Source organism: Haematobia irritans, chromosome 2 (genome assembly GCF_050003625.1).
Source record: "Haematobia irritans isolate KBUSLIRL chromosome 2, ASM5000362v1, whole genome shotgun sequence".
Lineage (NCBI taxonomy): Eukaryota > Metazoa > Arthropoda > Insecta > Diptera > Muscidae > Haematobia > Haematobia irritans.
This window is the reverse complement of record NC_134398.1, coordinates 43,596,418-43,616,889: the sequence shown is the minus strand read 5'-3', so window position 1 is coordinate 43,616,889 and position 20,472 is coordinate 43,596,418. Positions and strand designations below refer to the sequence as shown.

At 25.7% G+C, this 20,472-nt stretch overlaps 1 protein-coding gene across 1 annotated transcript; it reads right to left on the bottom strand.

Moving 5' to 3' along the window:
• Positions 1–19,338: 19,338 nt before the first annotated feature.
• LOC142224544 (uncharacterized) lies at positions 19,339–20,169 on the bottom strand. The gene has a single exon (XM_075294326.1). The coding sequence runs from the start codon at positions 20,167–20,169 to the stop codon at positions 19,339–19,341; it is 831 nt and encodes a 276-aa protein (XP_075150441.1).
• Positions 20,170–20,472: the final 303 nt, after the last annotated feature.

The window sequence follows — 20,472 nt, the reverse complement described above, 5'->3', positions numbered from 1 at the left end:
GACAAAATTTTCCATAGAAATAAAATTTTGGCAAAATTTTCAATAGAAATAAAATTTTGACAAAATTTTTTATAGAAATAAAATGTTGAAAAAATTTTCTGTAGAAAGAAAACTTTGACAAAATTTTCTGTAGAAATAAAATTTTGAGAAAATTTTCTATAGAAATAAAATGTTAAGAAAATTTTCTATAGAAATAAAATTTTGAGAAAATTTTCTATAGAAATAAAATTTTGACAAAATTTTCTATAGAAATAAAATTTTGACAAAATTTTCTATAGAAATAAAATTTTGACAAAATTTTCTATAGAAATAAAATTTTGACAAAATTTTCTATAGAAATAAAATTTTGACCACATATTCTACAGAAATAAAATTTTCTATAGAAATTAAATTATGAAAAAATTTGCTATGGATTTTGCAAAACCTTCTATAGAAATAACATCTTACAAAATTTTCTAAAGAATTAAAATTTTGACAAAATTTTCTATAGAAATAAAATTTTAACAACATTTTATAGAAATAACTTTTTGACAAGATTTTCTCTAGAAATAAAATTTTTACAAAAATTTTTCTATAGAAATAAAATTTTGGCAAAATTTTCTATAAAAATAAAATTTTGAAAAACTTTTCTATAGAAATAAAATTTTGACAAAATTTGCGATAGAAAAAATATTTTCATAAAATTTTCTATAGATATACATTTGACAAAGTTTTCTATAGAAATTAAATTTTGACAAAATTTGTTATAGATTGTTTGATAGATTTTGCAAAACCTTCTACAGAAATAACATCTTGACAAAATTTTCTATAGAAATAAAATTTTGACAAAATTTGTTATAGAAAATCTATACAAAATTTTTTGTATAGAAATTAAATTTTAACAAAATTTTCTATAGAAATAAAATTTTGACAAAATTTTCTATGGAAATAAAATTTTGACAAAATTTTCTATAGAAATAGAATTTTGACAAAATTTTCTATAGAAATAAAATTTTGGCAAAATTTTCTATAGAAATAAAATTTTGACAAAATTTGTTATAGAAATAAAATTATAACAAAATTTTCTATAGAAATAATATTTTGCCAAAATTTGCTATAGAAATAATATTTTGCCAAAATTTGCTATAGAAATAAAACTTTGACAAACTTTTTTCTATAGAAAAAAAAAATTAACAAAATTTTATTTCTATAGAAATAAAATTCTTACAAAATTTGGTATATAAATAAAATTTTTGACAAATTTTTTTATACAAATAAAATGTTGACAAAATTTGCAATAGAAATTAAATTTTGACAAAATTTAATATAGAAATAAAATTTTGACAACATTTTTTCTATAAAAATAAAATTTTAACAAAATTTACTATAGAAATAAATTTTGACAAAATTTGTTATAGAAATAAAATTTTGGCAAAATTTTCCGTAGAAATAAATTTTGACAAAATTTTCTATAGAAATAAAATTTTGTCAAAATTTCTATACAAATAATAGTTTGGCAAAATTTACTATAGAAATAAAATTTTGACACAATTTGTTATGGAAATAAAATTTTGACAAAATTTGTAATAGAAATAAAATTTTGACAAAATTTTCCATAGAAATAAATTTTAACAAAATTTTCTATAGAAATAAAATTTTGACAAAATTTTCTATAGAAATAAAATTTTGTCAAAATTTTCTATACAAATAAAAGTTTGACAAAATTTGTTATAGAAATAAAATTTTGACAAAATTTTCCATAGAAATAAATTTTGACAAAATTTTCTATAGAAATAAAATTTTGTCAAAATTTTCTATACAAATAAAAGTTTAAAAAAATTTACTATAGAAATAAAATTTTGACACAATTTGTTATAGAAATAAAATTTTGACAAAATTTTCTATAGAAATAATATTTTGAAAAAATTTTCTGTAGAAATAAAATTGTGACAAAATTTTCTATAGAAATAAAATTTTGACAACATATTCTATAGAAATAAAATTTTGACAAAATTTTCTATAGAAATAACATTTTGACAAAATTTTCTATATAAATAAAATTTTGACAAAATTTTCTATACAAATAAAAATTTGACAAAATTTACTACAGAAATAAAATTTTAACAAAATTTTCTAAGGAAATAAAATTTTGACAAAATTTTCTATACAAATAAAAGTTTGACAAAATTTACTACAGAAATAAAATTTTGACAAAATTTTTTCTGTAGAAATAAAATTTTAACAAAATTTTCTAAGGAAATAAAATTTTGAGAAAATTTTCTATAAAAATAACATTTTGGCAAAATTATCTATAGAAATAAAATTTTGGCAACATTATCTACAGAAATAAAATTTTAACGAAATTTTCTATATAAATAAAATTTTGACAAAATTTTCTATACAAATAAAAGTTTGACAAATTTTACTATAGAAATAAAATTTTGACACAAGTTGTTATAGAAATAAAATTTTGACAAAATTTGTTATAGAAATAAAATTTTGACAAAATTGTGTATAAAAATAACATTTTGACAACATTTACTATAGAAATAGAATTTTGACAAAATTTTCTATAGAAATAAAATTTTGGCAAAATTTTTATAGAAATAAAATTTTGGCAAAATTTTTTGTATCGAAATAAAATTTTGACAAAATTTGTTATAGAAATAAAATTTTGACAAAACTTGTTATAGAAATAAAATTTGACAAAATTGTCTATAAAAATAACATTTTGACAACATTTACTATAGAAATAAAATGTTGACAAAATATGCTATAGAAATGAAATTTTGGCAAAATTTTTTGTATAGAAATAAAAGTTTTGCAAAATTTTTTGTATAGAAATATAATTTTGGCAAAATTTTTGGTATAGAAATATAATTTTGGCAAAATTTTCTAAGGAAATAAAATTTGGAGAAAATTTTCTATAGAAATAAAATTTGGAGAAAATTTTCTATAGAAATAAAATTTTGGCAAAATTTGCTATAGAAATAAAATTTTGACAAAATTTGTTATAGAAATAAAATTTTCACAAAAATTTTTGTAGAAATAAAATTTTGACAAAATTTTCTATAGAAATAAATTTTGTCAAAATACAAATAAAAGTTTGACAAAATTTACTATAGAAATAAAATTTTGACACAATTTGTTATAGAAATAAAATTTTGACAAAATTTTCCATAGAAATAAATTTTGACAAAATTTTCTATAGAAATAAAATTTTGTCAAAATTTTCTATACAAATAAAAGTTTGACAAAATTTGTTATAGAAATAAAATTTTGACAAATTTTTTTCTATAAAAATTAAATTTTAACAAAATTTACTATAGAAATAAATTTAGACAAAATTTGTTATAGAAATAAAATTTTGACAAAATTTTCCATAGAAATAAATTTTGTCAAAATTTTCTATACAAATAAAAGTTTGACAAAATTTACTATAGAAATAAAATTTTGACACAATTTGTTATAAAAATAAAATTTTGACAAAATTTGTTATAGAAATAAAATTTTGACAAAATTTTCCATAGAAATAAATTTTGACAAAATTTGCTAGAAATAAAATTTTGACAAAATTTTCCATAAAATTAAAATTTTGACAAAATTTTCTATAGAAATAAAATTTTGACCAAATTTTCTATAGAAATAAAATTTTGTCAAAATTTTCTATACAAATAAAAGTTTGACAAAATTTACTATAGAAATTTGTTATAGAAATAAAATTTTGACAAAATTTGTTATAGAAATAAAATTTTGACAAAATTTTCCATAGACATAAATTTTGTCAAAATTTTCTATACAAATAAAAGTTTGACAAAATTTACTATAGAAATTTGTTATAGAAATAAAATTTTGACAAAATTTGTTATAGAAATAAAATTTTGACAAAATATTCCATAGAAATAAATTTTGTCAAAATTTTCTATACAAATAAAAGTTTGACAAAATTTACTATAGAAATAAAAGTTTGACAAAATCTGCTATAGAAATAAAATTTTGACAAAATTTTTTATAGAAATAAAATGTTCACAAAAATTTTTGTAGAAATAAAATTTTGACAAAATTTTCCATAGAAATAAATTTTGCCAAATTTTCTATACAAATAAAAGTTTGGCAAAATTTACTATAGAAATTTGTTATAGAAATAAAATTTTGACACAATTTGTTATAGAAATAAAATTTTGACAAAAATTTCTCTAGAAATAAATTTTGACAAAATTTTCTATAGAAAAAAAATTTTGTCAAAATTTTCTATAAAAAAAAAGTTTGACAAAATTTGTTATAGAAATAAAATTTTGACAAATTTTTTCTATAAAAATAAAGTTTTAACAAAATTTACTATAGAAATAAATTCAGACAAAATTTGTTATAGAAATAAAATTTTGACAAAATTTGTTATAGAAATAAAATTTTGACAAAATTTTCCATAGAAATAAATTTTGTCAAAATTTTCTATACATATAAAAGTTTGACAAAATTTACTATAGAAATAAAATTTTGACACAATTTGTTATAGAAATAAAATTTTGACAAAATTTTCCATAGAAATAAATTTTGACAAAATTTTCTATAGAAATAAAATTTTGTCAAAATTTTCTATACAAATAAAAGTTTGACAAAATTTGTTATAGAAATAAAATTTTGACAAAATTTTCCATAGAAATAAATTTTGACAAAATTTTCTATAGAAATAAAAATTTGTCAAAATTTTCTATACAAATAAAAGTTTGACACAATTTGTTATAGAAATAAAATTTTGACAAAATTTGTTATAGAAATAAAATTTTGACAAAATTTTCCATAGAAATAAATTTTGACAAAATTTGCTAGAAATAAAATTTTGACAAAATTTTCCATAAAAATACAATTTTGACAAAATTTTCTTTAGAAATAAAATTTTGACAAAATTTTCCATAGAAATAAATTTTGACCAAATTTTCTATAGAAATAAAATTTTGTCAAAATTTTCTATACAAATAAAAGTTTGACAAAATTTACTATAGAAATTTGATATAGAAATAAAATTTTGACAAAATTTATTATAGAATTAAAATTTTGACAAAATTTTCCATAGAAATAAATTTTGACAAAATTTTCTATTGAAATAAATCTTTGTCAAAATTTTCTATACGAATAAAAGTTTGACAAAATTTTCTATAGAAATAAATTTTGACAAAATTTTCTATAGAAATAAAATTTTGTCAAAATTTTCTAAACAAATAAAAGTTTGACAAAATGTACTATAGAAATAAAATTTAGACACAATTTGTTATAGAACTAAAATTTTGACAAAATTTTTTATAGAAATAACATTTTGACAAAATTTGCTATTGAAATAAAATTTTGTCAAAAATTTCTTCACAAATAAAAGTTTTACAAAATTTACTATAGAAATAAAATTTTGACAAAATTTGTTATAGAAATAAAATTCGTGTTTTGTCTTTTATTGGTGGTTTCTACTTCAATCATATTTGTTGTTTTGATCTCAGCTTAAAAAACATTGTGTGACTAAACTACAAGTGTAGCTTAACCAAAAGAGGAAAAGAATGTTTGTCAAATTTATTTGGGCAAAGCCCTATAGACTGCAAGATGGTTGGATGGACGCACGTTTCGGAATTACCACATTCCTCATCATCATCCTCTACTTGCAGGACGTGCGTCCATACAACCATCTTGCAGTCTATAGGGCTTTGCCCAAATAAATTTTACAAACATTCTTTTCCTCTTTTGGTTAAGCTACACTTGCAGTTTAGTCAATGCATGGTTTTAAGCTGAAATCAAAAAACAACATCAGTGCTTAAAGAACAACACCAATAATAACAAAACAAAATGAAATAAAATTTTGACAAAATTGTCTATAAAAATAAAATTTTGACAAAATTTACTATAGAAATAGAATTTTGACAATATTTTCTATAAAAATAAAATTTTGGCAAAATTTTCCATAGAAATAAAATTTTGGAAAAATTTTCCATAGAAATAAAATTTTGACAAAATTTTCTATAGAAAAAAATTTGTTATAGAAATAAAATTTTGACAAAACTTGTTATAGAAATAAATAAATGAAAATTTGTTATAGAAATAAAATGTTGACAAAATTTTCTATAGAAATAACATTTTGGCAAAATTTGCTATAGAAATAAAAATTTGCTATAGAAATAAAATTATGGCAAAATTTTTTGTATAAAAATAAAATTTTAACAAAAAAATAAACTTTTGATTTTTTTTTATAGAAATAAAATTTTGAAAAATTTTTTTTATAGAAATAAAATTTTGAACAATTTTTTTTATAGAAATAAAATTTTTATAAAATTTCCTATAGAAATAAAATTTTGACAAAATTTGCTATAGGAATAAAATTTTGACAAAATTTTCTATAAAAATAAAAATTTTCTGTATAAATAAAATTTTGCCAACATTTTCAATAGAAATAAAATTTTGACAAAATTCCCTATAGAAAGAAAATTTTGACAAAATTTTCTATAAAAATAAAATTTTGAACATTTTTGTTTTATTGAAATAAGATTTTGAAAATTTTTTTTATAGAAATAAAATTTTGAAAACTTTTTTTATAGAAATAAAATTTTGAAAACTTTTTTTATAGAAATAAAATTTTTATAAAACTTTCTATAGAAATAAAACTTTGAAAAAATATTGTTATAGAAACAAAATTTGACAAAATTTTCAATAGAAATAGAAATAAATAAAATCTATAGAAATAAAATTTTGACAATTTTTTTTTCTATAGAAATAAAATTTTAACAAAATTTCTATAGAAATAAAATTGTGACAACATTTCCTATAGAAATAAAGTTTTGACAAAATTTTCTATACAAATAAAATTTTGAACATTTTTATTGTATAGAAATAAAATTTTGAAAAATTTTTTTTATAGAAATAAAATTTTGAAATTTTTTTTATAGAAATAAAATTTTTATAAAATTTGCTATAGAAATAAATTTTTGACAAAATTTTCTATAGAAATAACATTTTGACAAAATTTGCTATAGAAATAAAATTTTTATAAATTTTTCAATAGAAATTAAATTTTGACAACATTTTCTATAGACATAAAATTTTGACAAAATTTTCTATAGAAGTAAATTTTTAACAAAATTTCTATATAAATAAAATTGGGACAAACTTTTTTTTTAGAAATAAAATTTTGATAATACTTACTATAAAAATAAAATTTTGATTACATTTTCTATAGAAATAAAATTTTTAAAAAATTTCTATAGAAATAAAATTTTGACAAAATTTTCTAAATTAGAATAAAAATCGGAGCAAATATTTTTTACCGCTTTCGAAGCACTGTGCGACACCACGGTTAGAATACCCCAGGCCACTTGTGACACATGATGCCCATACATACAGACTGTGCCCAGAGCATGCCGCAAGCAATATTATATTTAATGGCAAAGTGGCGGCAATGGCATAACAATGATGGTGGCGACGGCGGCGGCACTAAGTAAGTGATGAAATTGTATGTGAAAGACAAACAAATTGGTAGGGATAATAAAGGAAGGGAATCCTTCCATCGTACAAATCCCAAAAAGGGAAATCCAACTGTGAAACCCGAACAGTAGCTGATGCAATTTTAGATAAAGAAAATTGGTGAATTGGTTAAAGTCAAAAGGATTTGCAGGCAACGAAAATATAGTTGGATAAGTTTTTGATGTGAGTTAAGGTTTTCATTGGCTTGTTTATCATATGACCATTGAGCTAAAGTTCCACTAATGGAATTAATGAATTGTACGCAGAGAAAATAAATTGATTTTGCCATTCATGTTTATTGCTAACATATACATATTTCCCCGAATTCTTTGAAATTCTCCAAAAATACAAACATAACGAATAAAATTTCAAAGAATTATTTCATTTGAATTTAATGGAATCATCCAGTTTATTTTATAAATTGCGTTATAATTTTTCATCACATTTTTTTGACAATGGCATACAGCGGTTTTTATTAAGACTTAATAAGAAAAAAATTTAGCATAAAAATGACGTGAAAAAACTGTGGCGTTAAATAACATCAAAAATTCACATTTCAAAGCAATTCTTAGAAACAACTAAAATCCAAGAAATTTACGTAGAAGCAATCCAGCAAAAAAGAAAAAATGTAAGGCATATAAAGTAACAAACAAACCTGGAGCAGAAAACAGCGTGGTAGTAGTGAACTTTCAACCATTTATTCTCAAATATAAATCAAAAGTGGAACTAATGGCCTTTCAAAATTTAAAAATGACCTCAAAACTTGGAGACGAAATGGCTATTAACTGCGTAGGAAAAAATATAAACCTCTTTTACACAGAAAGAAATTTGCATTCAATGTGAAATATCGATGAGCTATCACAAGTACAGTGAAAATTGGAGCCCTTTCAAAAGTGGAAAATTTTAAGAAAACGTTTTACTACTTAATGTGGAGAAGTAATTTTGCAATATCAACAAAAACATCAAGAATTCTACCAATCTACCACACAGTGAAAAATCTACGATTTTTGGTTGAATTCTACCAACAGTCACCTACCAGAGAAGGAATATGATCACCTCAAACATGTTCCAAGAGCACCATGTTGCCTTTTCACAGCGATCATGTAGCATTTTTATCGCAAAAATATTCTTTTCTCGTCAAACATAACATGCTTTCCCAAATCATGTACATAATTACATTTTGCCCTTGGAACATGGTTGGGGTGATCATATTCCTTCTCTGCGTGTACCCGATCATCATATGGTTAGGCACAGTGGCTATGCTGATATATTCATGGAATGAGGGGCAATTTTTATACGATTTGACTATATGTATTTGGAAACCTATTTTAGGTCCATAAGGCGATGAGCATAAATTTGGTTTATATCGGTCCATGTTTTGGTATTGCCCCCTAATGACCGTCACCTGATTTGATTTCGTGGGTATTTAAACACAACATTTTTAATTTGGGTTGCATGAAATTTGAAATCTTCAGGAATTTTAGGTCTAGCCTCCATATAGATCAATCACACAGTAATAACAATTATTATCCAAGCTACTTTAAATTGCAAGTCCTGATATATTTGAGGTCCACAAAGACCTCTTTCGAATTTGGTTTATATCGGTTCATGTTTTATTATAGCTCCTAGATAGCCCGTTCTCCTGATTGGACTTTTTCGCTATTCCAGAGGCAAAAATCCCCTGGCCTATATATAGGCGCAATATTGAGGAGAAAATGTTCTATAGAAATAAAATGCTGCAAAATATTTCTATAGAAATAAAATTTTACAAACATCTATATATATAAAATTCAAATTATGTTTGTTTATTTGTTTGTTTGTTTATTTGTATGTTCCGGGTTGGCGCGAAAACGGCTGAACCGATTTACTTGAAACTTTCAGAGATCGTGGGGGGCACTCATGTGCTGAAAATAGGGTACCTCATTTTTTGACATATGGTCGCGGAGAGGAACCTCCCCTTTGTCCGACTTTTTGAAAATTAGACCAAAGTTGACCGATTTGCTTGAGATTTTCATTGAAGATTGGGGTTGGCATCTAGACAAAGATCCGCTACTTTTTATTTCGATATTTGATGGTGGAGGGGGGCCTCCCCTTAGTTCGACTTTTTTAAAGTACAGTGAAAAAACTAAAATTCTCTAAATTATCTGAGATTTACAGAAAACATGTGGTGATGTTATGGAATTAATATGGGGTACCTGATGATTTCATATGTGGATGGGGAGGGGGACCTCCCCCTTGCCCAACTTTTTGAAACTTGGAACAAAATTATGCGATTTGCTTGAAATTTTCATTGAATGTTGGGGTTGGCATCTAGACAAAAATCCGCTACATTATTTTCGGTATTTGGTCGGGGAGGGGGACCTCCCCTTTGCCGATTTTTTTTGAAAGTACAAACAAAACTAAACTCCCCCGACCGAAATTTTACGGAAAAAACGGGCTATGAAATTTATATCAGGTTCCTGATTTTTTAATAAAAATAAAAGGGCATAGGGAGACATCAGCTTCTCTAAAGTACATACAGAGAAACAATTAAACTTTACCGAGTTACTTGAGGACTGGGGAGAGGTTACGATATTAATAGTTGATACCTGATTTGTGATATTTGGACGGAAGAGAGGCCGCCCCTTTAGGCTTATAATTTGTTTGACATTCTCTGGGACGTTTACAAAAGATACGCTACATCATTTTCGATATTTGGTCGGGGAGGAGGTCCTCCTCTAAAACTGCAAAAAAAATTAAGTTTTCTTGAAATTTACAAAAGTAGTGGGGGAAGGTTATGAACGAAGAGGCAACCTTCCTTGCCCCACACTTGAAGGAAAGTTTTAAGAATTTTCAGGGAAGGTTAGGGGTGCTATTCACTACGGTGTTTGTCGATATTGTATCGGGGAAATTGACGTCCCTTTAAAACAGTAGAGCAAAATTTAACCATCGCCGATCTACTTGAAATTTACAGGGAACTTGGGAGATGGTGATTAAATTTATACATGATTTTTAAATTGGTATATGATTTTTCGATATCTGGTTGGGGAAGGGGAAAATTGAAATAAACTTTGTCGATTTACTTCGATAGAATTTATAGGGACCATTGAGTAGTTGCGAAATTAATTTAGGGTACGTGATAGTCCGATATCAGGTCGGAGTGGTGCGAAGGTGGGGAGAGGGTGCCCTTTTGTACGTTTTTTTTTTTCTTAAATTGAAAGTAGAGGGTTGTCCATAAATGGGAACTCGGTACATAATTTTATGATTTTTGCACAGGCTTCTGCCACACTTCTTTTTAGTAAAGAACTTAAATTTACATGAAATTGGTAGCCAACGTAGAGGGTACATCATTTTCCAACATTTTAGCAAATGTTAATGTGGTAAAATTTTTTACTACGTTTGCGTTTTCCGATTTATTGGATAATATAGTGCTTAATTTTCAGATTTGTTGAGGAAAAGGATACCTTTCCTTGACATACCACACTTAAAATTCACAAGAAATATAGAAGATTGTCCAACTACTTGAATACAGAACATTATTAAAAAAATTTGGAGGAAAGGGTACACCCTCTCCCGCCGTATTTGTACCTATAAACGAAAAATCAAGTAGTCCGATTTGTTTAAAAGAATTCAAATCTTTTCGAATTTGTTTTCAGCACGAAGGATATAGTTGACTAAGTTAACGCAAAATGTTGTGAAACGCTTCGGAAGGCGCAGCGAAGCGGGCCGGGTTACGCTAGTTTTTTATATAAATAAAATGTTGATAAAAATTCCATAGAAATAAAATGTTGAAAAAATGTTCTAAAGAAATAAAATTTTGAGAAAATTTTCTATAGAAATAAAATGTTGATACAATTTTTTATAGAAATAAAATTTTAACAAAATATTCTATGGAAATGAAATATGGGCAAAATTGTCTATAGAAATAAAATTCTGACAAAAAATTTTTTGAGAAATAAAATTTTAACAAAAATTGTCTATAGAAATAACTTTTGACAAAATTTTCTATAGACAAAAAAATTTTCTATAGAAAAAAATTGAGAATATTTTCTATTGAAAAAAACAAATTTTGACAAAATTGTATACATAAATAAAAATTTGAAAAAAAAATTCGATAGAAATAAAATGTTAACAAAATTTTCTATAGAAATAGAATTATGACAAAATTTTCTACAGAAATCAAATTTTGAAAAAAAAAAATTCGTTAGAAATAAACTATTGAGAAAATTTTCTTTAGAAATAAAATTTTTACAAAATTTCTATGGATATAAAATGTTGACAAAATTTTCTATAGAAATACAATTTTGAGAAAATTTTCTATAGAAATAAAATTTTTACAAAATTTTCTATAGAAATAAAGTTTTGAAAAAATTTTCTACAGAAAACAAATTTTGAGAAAATTTAAAAAAAAAATTAACAAAATATTCTATGGAAATAAAATATGGGCAAAATTTTTTATAGAAATAAAATTTTGACAAACATTTTTTAGAGAAATATAATTTTAACAAAAAGTGTCTATAGAAATAAGTTTTGACAAAACTTTCAATAGAACAAAAGTTTTTCTATAGAAAAAAAAAATTGATAATATTTTCTATTGAAAAACCAAATTTTGAGAAAATTGTACACAGAAATAAAATTTTGAAAAAATTTTCGATAGAAATAAAATGTTGTCAAAATTTTCTATAAAAATAGAATTATGACAAAATTTTCTGCAGAAATCCAGTTTTGAGAAAATTTTGACAAAATTTTCTTTAGAAATAAAATCTTGACAAAATTTGCTATAGAAATAAAATTTTGACAAAATTTTCTATAGAAATAAAATGTTGACAAAATTTTCTTTAGGAAAACCAATGGAAGAGAATTTTCGTTAGAAATAAAATTATGACAACATTTTCTATGGAAATAAAATTTTGAAAAGATGTTCTATAGAAATAAAAATTTCATAAAATTTTCTACAGAAAACAAATTTTGAGAAATTTTCTTTAGAAATAAACTTTTGAGAAAATTTTCTTTAGAAATACAATTTTTACAAAATTTTCTATAAAGACAAAAATTTGAAAAAAAAGTCTATAGAAAGAAACTAGAAAATTTTCTATAGAAATAAAATTTTGATAAAAATTTCTTTAGAAATAGAATAAAAAAATTGTATGCAATTAAAATTTTGACACAGTTTTATATAGAAATAAAATTTTGACATAATTTTCTATGGAAAAAAATTTTTGAAAAAATTGTCTATAAAAATAAAATAAAAATAAGAATTTGATAAAATTTTCTATAGAAATGAAATTTTGACAAAATTTTCTACAGAAAACAAATTTTGAGAAAATTTTCAAAAAAATTTAATAAAATATTCTATGAAAATAAAATATGTGCAAAATTTTCTATAGAAATATTATTTTAACAAAAATTGTCTATGGAAATAACTTTTGACAAAATTTTCTATAGAACAAAAAAATTTTCTATAGAAAAAAAAATTGAGAATATTTTCTATTGAAAAACTAAAATTTGAGAAAATTGTATACAGAAATAATATTGTGAAAAAATTTTCGATAGAAATAAAATGTTAACAAAATTTTCTATAGAAACAGAATTATGACAAAATTTTCTACAGAAATCAAATTTTCTTTAGAAATAAATTTTGAGAAAATTTTCTATAGAAACAGAATTTGTTTCTATAGAAGTCAAAAAAAAATTGACATAATTTTCTATGGAAATAACATTTTGACATACTTTTCTATAGAAATAAAATATTGACAAAATTTTCCTTAGGAAAACCAATTGGAGAAAATTTTCTTTAGATATTATAAAATTTTAACAACATTTTCTATGAAAATAAAATTTTGAAAAGATCAAAGATAAAAATTTGATAAAATCTTCTATAGAAATGAAATTTTGACAAAATTTTCTATAGAAAACAAATTTTAACATATACATTTTTTTAAAATATAATTATAACAAATTTGTTTATAGAAATACAATTTTGACAACATTTTCTATAGAAGTAAAATTTTGACAAAATTTTCTATAGAAATAAAATGTTGACAAAATTTTCTTTAGGAAAACCATTTGAAGAAAATTTTCGTTAGAAATAAAATTTTGACAACATTTTCTATGGAAATAAAATTTTGACAAAATTTTCTGTAGAAATAAAATGTTGACAAAATTTTCTTTAGAAAAACCAATTGAAGAAAATGTTCGTTAGAAATAAAATTTCGACATTTTCTATGGAAATAAAATTTTGAAAAGATGTTAAATAGACATAAAAATTTGACAAAATTTTCTACAGAAAACAAATTTTGAGCAAATTTTTTAGACATAAAATTTTTACAAAATTTTCCATGGATATAAAATTTTTACAAAATTTTCCATGGATATAAAATTTCGACAAAATTTTCTTTAGAAATAAACTATTGACAAAATCTTCTATAAAAATAAAATTTTGACAAAATTTTCTAGAGAAATAAAATGTTGACAACAATTTCATTAGAAATAGAATAAAAAATTATATACAAATAATATTTTGACATAATTCTCTATGGAAATAAAATTTTGCAAAATCTAGAGAAATAAAATTTTGAAAAAAAATTCTCTAGAAATAAAATTTTTACAAAATTTTCTATAGAAATAAAATTTTTACAAATTTTTCTATAGAAATTAAATGTTGACACATTTTCTATAGAAATGAAATGTTGACTCAATTTTCTATAGAAATAAAATATGACAAAATAAAAAATATTGACAAAATTTTCTATAGCAACAAAATTTTGACAAAAGTTTCTTTAGAAATATAATTTTGACAAAAATTTTCCATAGAAATAAAATTGTGACAAAATTTTATATAGAAATAATTTTTTGACAAAATAGAAGTTAGTTTTGACAAAATTTTCCATAGAAATTAAATTTTGACAAAATTTTCCATAGAAAAAAATTTTGACGAAATCTTCTATAGAAATGCATTTTTTACAAAATTTTCTATAGAAATTTTTTTTCATACCAAACGCAAAAATTTGATCAAAAATTTCGAAATAATATTTTTTAATTTTATAGATTTTTGGTAAAATTTTTATAAATTTTGGTAGATTCTTTTTGACATAAGTGGCAACCGTGGTAGGCGTTCAAACTTCTTGCTACGGTTTTCACAATTTCTGTGTGTGTGTGTTTTTGTTGGGGAATAACTTCCAAATTGGCCAACCACAAAGCCAGTCTGTGTGCAAAATTGACTCTTTTATTTCGTCTTTTCTTTGACCATGATGTGCTAATGTTGGTGTCATGTTGTTACTTTATTGCAAACACTTTAGAGGGTTTTGTATACAGCCAACCTTGTTAAACGACTACCAATTCTAATGTTAACAAACCGTTGTTCAGTTTTTTTATTTTTTGTGGAGAGGGTTTTATTTCGTGTTTCTTTTAATTTTTGCTTCTTTCTTGGCCATTTGTTGATGATTTGCTACCGAACAGGTGGTGGTGAATCAAATATGGTTTTTGTTCCCATTGAAGATGATACCGTGCGTGATGTTGGATGACTGCGTTGACAGCAAAGTGATGGATGGATGGGTCAGTCAGTCAAACCAAAGACAATGTGAAGTTAAATGATCAAATCCCCCGTCAAAAAAAAAAAAAAAAAAACAACACAAAAGATTTTGTTATGATTTTGCTAACGAAGAACGGATGAAATAAAATAATAAAATTTTTGTTTTTTGCAAGTTGTAAAAACTTCGGAATAATCCAATATTGGTAATGGAAAATGTTCTATTACACACCCGAAAAAGAACATTTGGACAATTTTTGTTGTTGTTAATTTTGCCCTACTTTTTGACAAGAACTGGGACAACTCTATTCAAACGAGATATTGGTCCTGTGCCGGTCATGCGGTCGATCAATATCCTGTAGGGAACTTTCCTATCAAATGAAATCTTCTTTAGTCAAGATTTCGTTTTTGCAGAAAAGAAATATTTGTAAAGGATTGTCCAAGACAGGGTCATGGTGACCTCTCTACGGTGCGGTCCTACTATATTGTCCCAGGAAGTGTTCTTTGAGATGAGTCCAAGTCATATCCTAAGGTATAAATTTACTCTGTCAATGACAAACCCATGGTAAAGTGACCGGTCCCTTGCATACGTCGTGACCAGTACTAGGACTGCTCCATACATACGAGGGATTAGTCCCATATCGGTCATGGGCTAGATCCATTTCCCGTAGAGCACTTAAGGAAGATTCGAGGCACTTAGAAATGTCACCAGCATAGCTGAGAGGATACAATTTTGACACAATTTTCTATAGAAATAAAATTTTGACAAAATTTTCTATAGAAATAAAATTTTGACAAAATTGTCTATAGAAATAACATTTTGACAATATTTTCTATAGTAATAAAATTTTGACACAATTTTCTATAGAAATAAAATTTTGACAAAATTTTCTATAGAAATAAAATTTTGACACAATTTTCTATAGAAATAAAATTTTGACAATGTTACATATAATACACAATAATTGAAACGCACGCGTCTGCTGTCTGTTTCTAACTGATTTATTAATCCATTATCATACATATTTAAATTTAGATATTGAGAGAGAAATAGCGGAACTTATATACATAACTAATTATGTTTACATACATGACACTCCTCCCTTCTTTACATAAAAACTAACATACGTATATTCTTTTAGTTTTTTTTTTAACTCTATTTTCCTATACCTTAAACATATTTTAGTCAATATCCATTTTTACGTTCTGAGCTTCTAAGTTTCTCTTTTGACTCCGTGTCACCATCTGTCTAGTTTGCTGCTCTTTCTCTATTTTATTTCTTTTTGCGTCCTTGTCGTCTTCATACTCACTATCTGACCTTATTCTCTTTGCCGTGCCCTTCTTTACTCTATAATATCTAAATGGGCTGTATTGAATTTGATGATGTTGTTGTGATTTACATTTTTTTAATTGATCAACATGCACATGTCTATTCCTTCCATTTATATTTACTATATACCTAATACCACTTAATATCTGTACAATTATGCACGTAATCCATTTACAATAATTATCAAATACGTTCCTGTATAAAACTGTTTCACCTATTTTAAATACTTTTCTGTCTCTAGGTATTTTCTCCCTTGAACTTTTTTTCTTCATAGTTTTTATATTTGTTTCCACTTTCTTTACATTTCTCGACTCATGCAAATTATGTTTAGAGTTATGCCTTACATTATCAATTAAAGATTTTGGTTTGTAACTAAACATTAATTGTGATGGTGACTTCCCAATACTCATACAAGGTGCTGTTCTGTACCCAAAAAGAAAATTATCCAGTACAAAATTAAATGATTTTTCTCTCATTCTTGGGTCTAATACCATTTTCTTCAAGGCTGTCTTTAATGTCTGGACAGCCCGCTCTGCGCTTCCATTGGACTGAGGATGATAAGGTGGTGTCTTTGTGCATTTAATTAGATTTTTCCGGCAAAATTCCTGAAATTCGTATGATCCAAAAGGCGGACCGTTATCGGAAACAATTTCTGTTGGCAAGCCAAAAACAGCGAAAAATTTACGTAAGATCTCACACACCATCTTGGCTGTTTTTGACTTAACAGGAATTGCTTCCATCCATTTCGTATAGCTGTCAAAAATTACTAAAATATCTTTATCTTGAAATTGGCAATAATCCATGTGAATACGCTCCATTGGAAAGGTCGCCTCTGGCCATGCATACAATTCGGCTCGGTCCCTGTTCTGTACTCTCTGACAGCATCCGCATCCCTCCACATAATTCGTAATATCTCTATCAATATTCGGCCACCACAATAGAGATCGAGCTCTGGTCTTCATTCTAACTATGCCGATATGCGATGAGCCATGTAATTCCCCTAATAAATTTTTACGATGGTTCAATGGAATAATAATTCTACTGCCATAAAACAAACATCCATCTTCGGTCGCAATAGAGTTTCTTTTGAGGAAATATTCCCTTACCTTCCCCGCTATATCCCCCTTTGGCCATCCTTCCAAAGTATACACTCTGACGCTGCGAAGAATTCTGTCCACGTTCGTCGCTGCACGAACTTTATCTATATCAACAGGGGTTTCGTTATCATCTATACAAAAATTAATAACACATTCTTCAATACCGGTGGGCTCAGGTAATGGTAGCCTTGAAAGAGCATCTACATGCACCATATCCTTTCCCTTTCTATAGACGATTTCATCGTCATACATAGAAAGAATAATCGCCCATCTCTGTAACCTATTGGCGGCTACAATGGAGATATCCTTTCTTGGACTAAAAATCTCCCTTAATGGCTGATGATCACTAACTATCGTAAATTTATGGGCATATACATACTTATGGAAACGTTGTACAGCAAAAACAATTGCCAATGCCTCACGATGCAATTGTGAATAATTTTGCTCTGCCGCACTTAACGTTGACGACGCAAACATTACAGGTCGCTCCTTCCCATTTACGAGATGTGACATCACACCACCTACACCATACGGGCTAGCATCTGCGGATATTACAATGGCCAACTCGGGATTGTATGGCGTAAGTACCTCAATATTCAACACCAGCTCTTTTGCTCTTTCAAACGCTGCATCCTGCCTCTGCCCCCATCTAAACTCCGTATTTCGTTTCGTCAAATCATATAAATACTTCAATTCCGACGATAGTTGTGGTATACAATTATTATAATAATTAACCATTCCCAAAAAGGACTTTAATTGTCTTATATCCTGTGGCTTGGGACAGCTCTCCACAGCCCTAAGTTTTGTTGCGCTTGGTTTTATACCCCCACTATCAATTCGATACCCCAAATATTCTATATTATCCTCAAAAAATGTACACTTTTCCAAATTTACTTTGACGTTAAAATCCAACAATTTATCTAGCACTTCTGTAAGTGTCTTTTCACACTCTACTCTATTTGCACCACCAATAAGAATGTCATCGTAATATATATGTTTATTTCTAACATCTTTTAAGATCTCGCCTATGACTGCCGTAAATATCTGAGGGGCTGTTTTCAGCCCATAAACTAATCGTGTAAATTGGAAAAGACCACGATGCGTATTTATAGTAAGAATTTCCTGTGATCTCTGTGAAACAGGAATTTGTAAATATGCACCCGTCAAATCTAATTTACAGAAAATATTCCATCCAGATATTCCAGCTAAAATATCATCAATTCTAGGTATGACCGTATGGTCCATTTTAACAAATCTATTTACAGTACGTTTGGCATTCATGCACAGACGTAGTTCCCCATTAGCCTTTGTAACTATGACCATTGGACTTGCCTAACGACTGGTTTTCACAGGAACTAAAACTCCATCGGCACATAATCGATCCAGTTCATCTTCCACCTTACTCCTCAACCCATATGGAACCGTATAACTCTTTGTAAATATTGGATATGCCTCTTCAATCAATTCAATTTCGGCTACAAAGTGTTTAACTGTAGATTTGTTGTCTTTTGTAAAAACCGTAGCATACTTCTCCAGACATTCTAAATTCTTACTTTTTGAAATAAGGTTTACGTGACCAAATTGTTTACTTTGAAAATATGATCTCCAATTTATGTACAGAACATCCAGCCATGTACGGCCCAATAACGGCCTAAACACCTTTGGGGAATCAATCACATATAATTCCAAATCAATATTTTTCTTGTTCGTGTGTACCCTGACTTTTGTTTTTCCTATCACCTCTATTTTATTTCCATTCACAGTTTTAAAAATCTTTTCACTTAATAATAACTTTTTGTTGGGAAAATATTTATTAAATAACTCTTTATGACATATCGTTTCACAAGCCCCTGTATCACACTCAAACTCTATTTCTTTATTTTCTACATACAGCTTAATAACTAAACTCTTATACGAACCAATATTGTTTATATAGTAGCACTCATCTTCGTCACTCTCTCCACTTTCGGCTTTATCAATTGATTTACATAATTGTTTTTATTTCTCTTAGAACTACTCTCTGCAATATTGTTATTTAAATGCCAACATTCTCTCATATAATGACCTCTCTTTTTACAATGAAAACAAATAACAAATTTACGATTACTATTTTGGGACTCTCCAAGCGCTATTTCTTTCTTCTTGCTTGCGCCTCTTCCTTGCATCATTGTTCTTCGCCTCCCTCTGTGTTCATCATTGTAAGACGAAACAGCAAAACACTCTGCTCCGCGCATTGACTTCACATTTTCGCTTGTCATTTCCATTGCCAATGCAATATCGGTTGCCTTTCTAAACGAATCCAAATTACTCTCACTAAGTAGACGGGTTTGAATGGTTTCCGAATGTAATCCACAAACGAAACGAATTAATAGAGCTCTGTCTAAAAACTCTCTAAAATCACACGTTTGAGCTAGAGTTTTTAATTCAATTATGTATTCAGCTATTGGTTCGTTTTGTTTCTGATCTCTTTTATTAAATTTGAAGCACTCAGCAATTATATTACGTTTTGGTGTGAAATGTTCTTTTAATAAATGTATTATTTGTAAATATATAAAGTCATTCTCCGTTCGTGGTGCAATTAGCGAATGTAATATCTTGTACAATTCTGCACCACCGAGACTTATTAAAAATGATATTTTCGCTTTACATTCTGTGATATTATTTAATAAGAACACGTGTTCCAAACGATTTACGTATAGGGAAAAATCATCGCCCACTGTATAGCACTCGAGAGCTCCAATGATATTTTTATATTCCATTTTATTCACCACGAAAAAGTTTACAATCGAATAGTTAGAAACAATAAAATAAATTGTCTTTTATTATTATTATTTTTTATTTTTAATTTTTAACTCGTCGCCAATTTGTTACATATAATACACAATATTTGAAACGCACGCGTCTGCTGTCTGTTTCTAACTGATTTATTAATCCATTATCATACATATTTAAATTTAGATATTGAGAGAGAAATAGCGGAACTTATATACATACATACTTATAACTAATTATGTTTACATACATGACAGACAAAATTTTCTATAGAAATAAAATTTTGACAA

What these genes read in the sequence shown, in the direction of transcription:
- LOC142224544 (XM_075294326.1), bottom strand. Translation starts at nt 20,169, where the DNA reads ATGGAATATAAAAATATCATTGGAGCTCTCGAGTGCTATACAGTGGGC.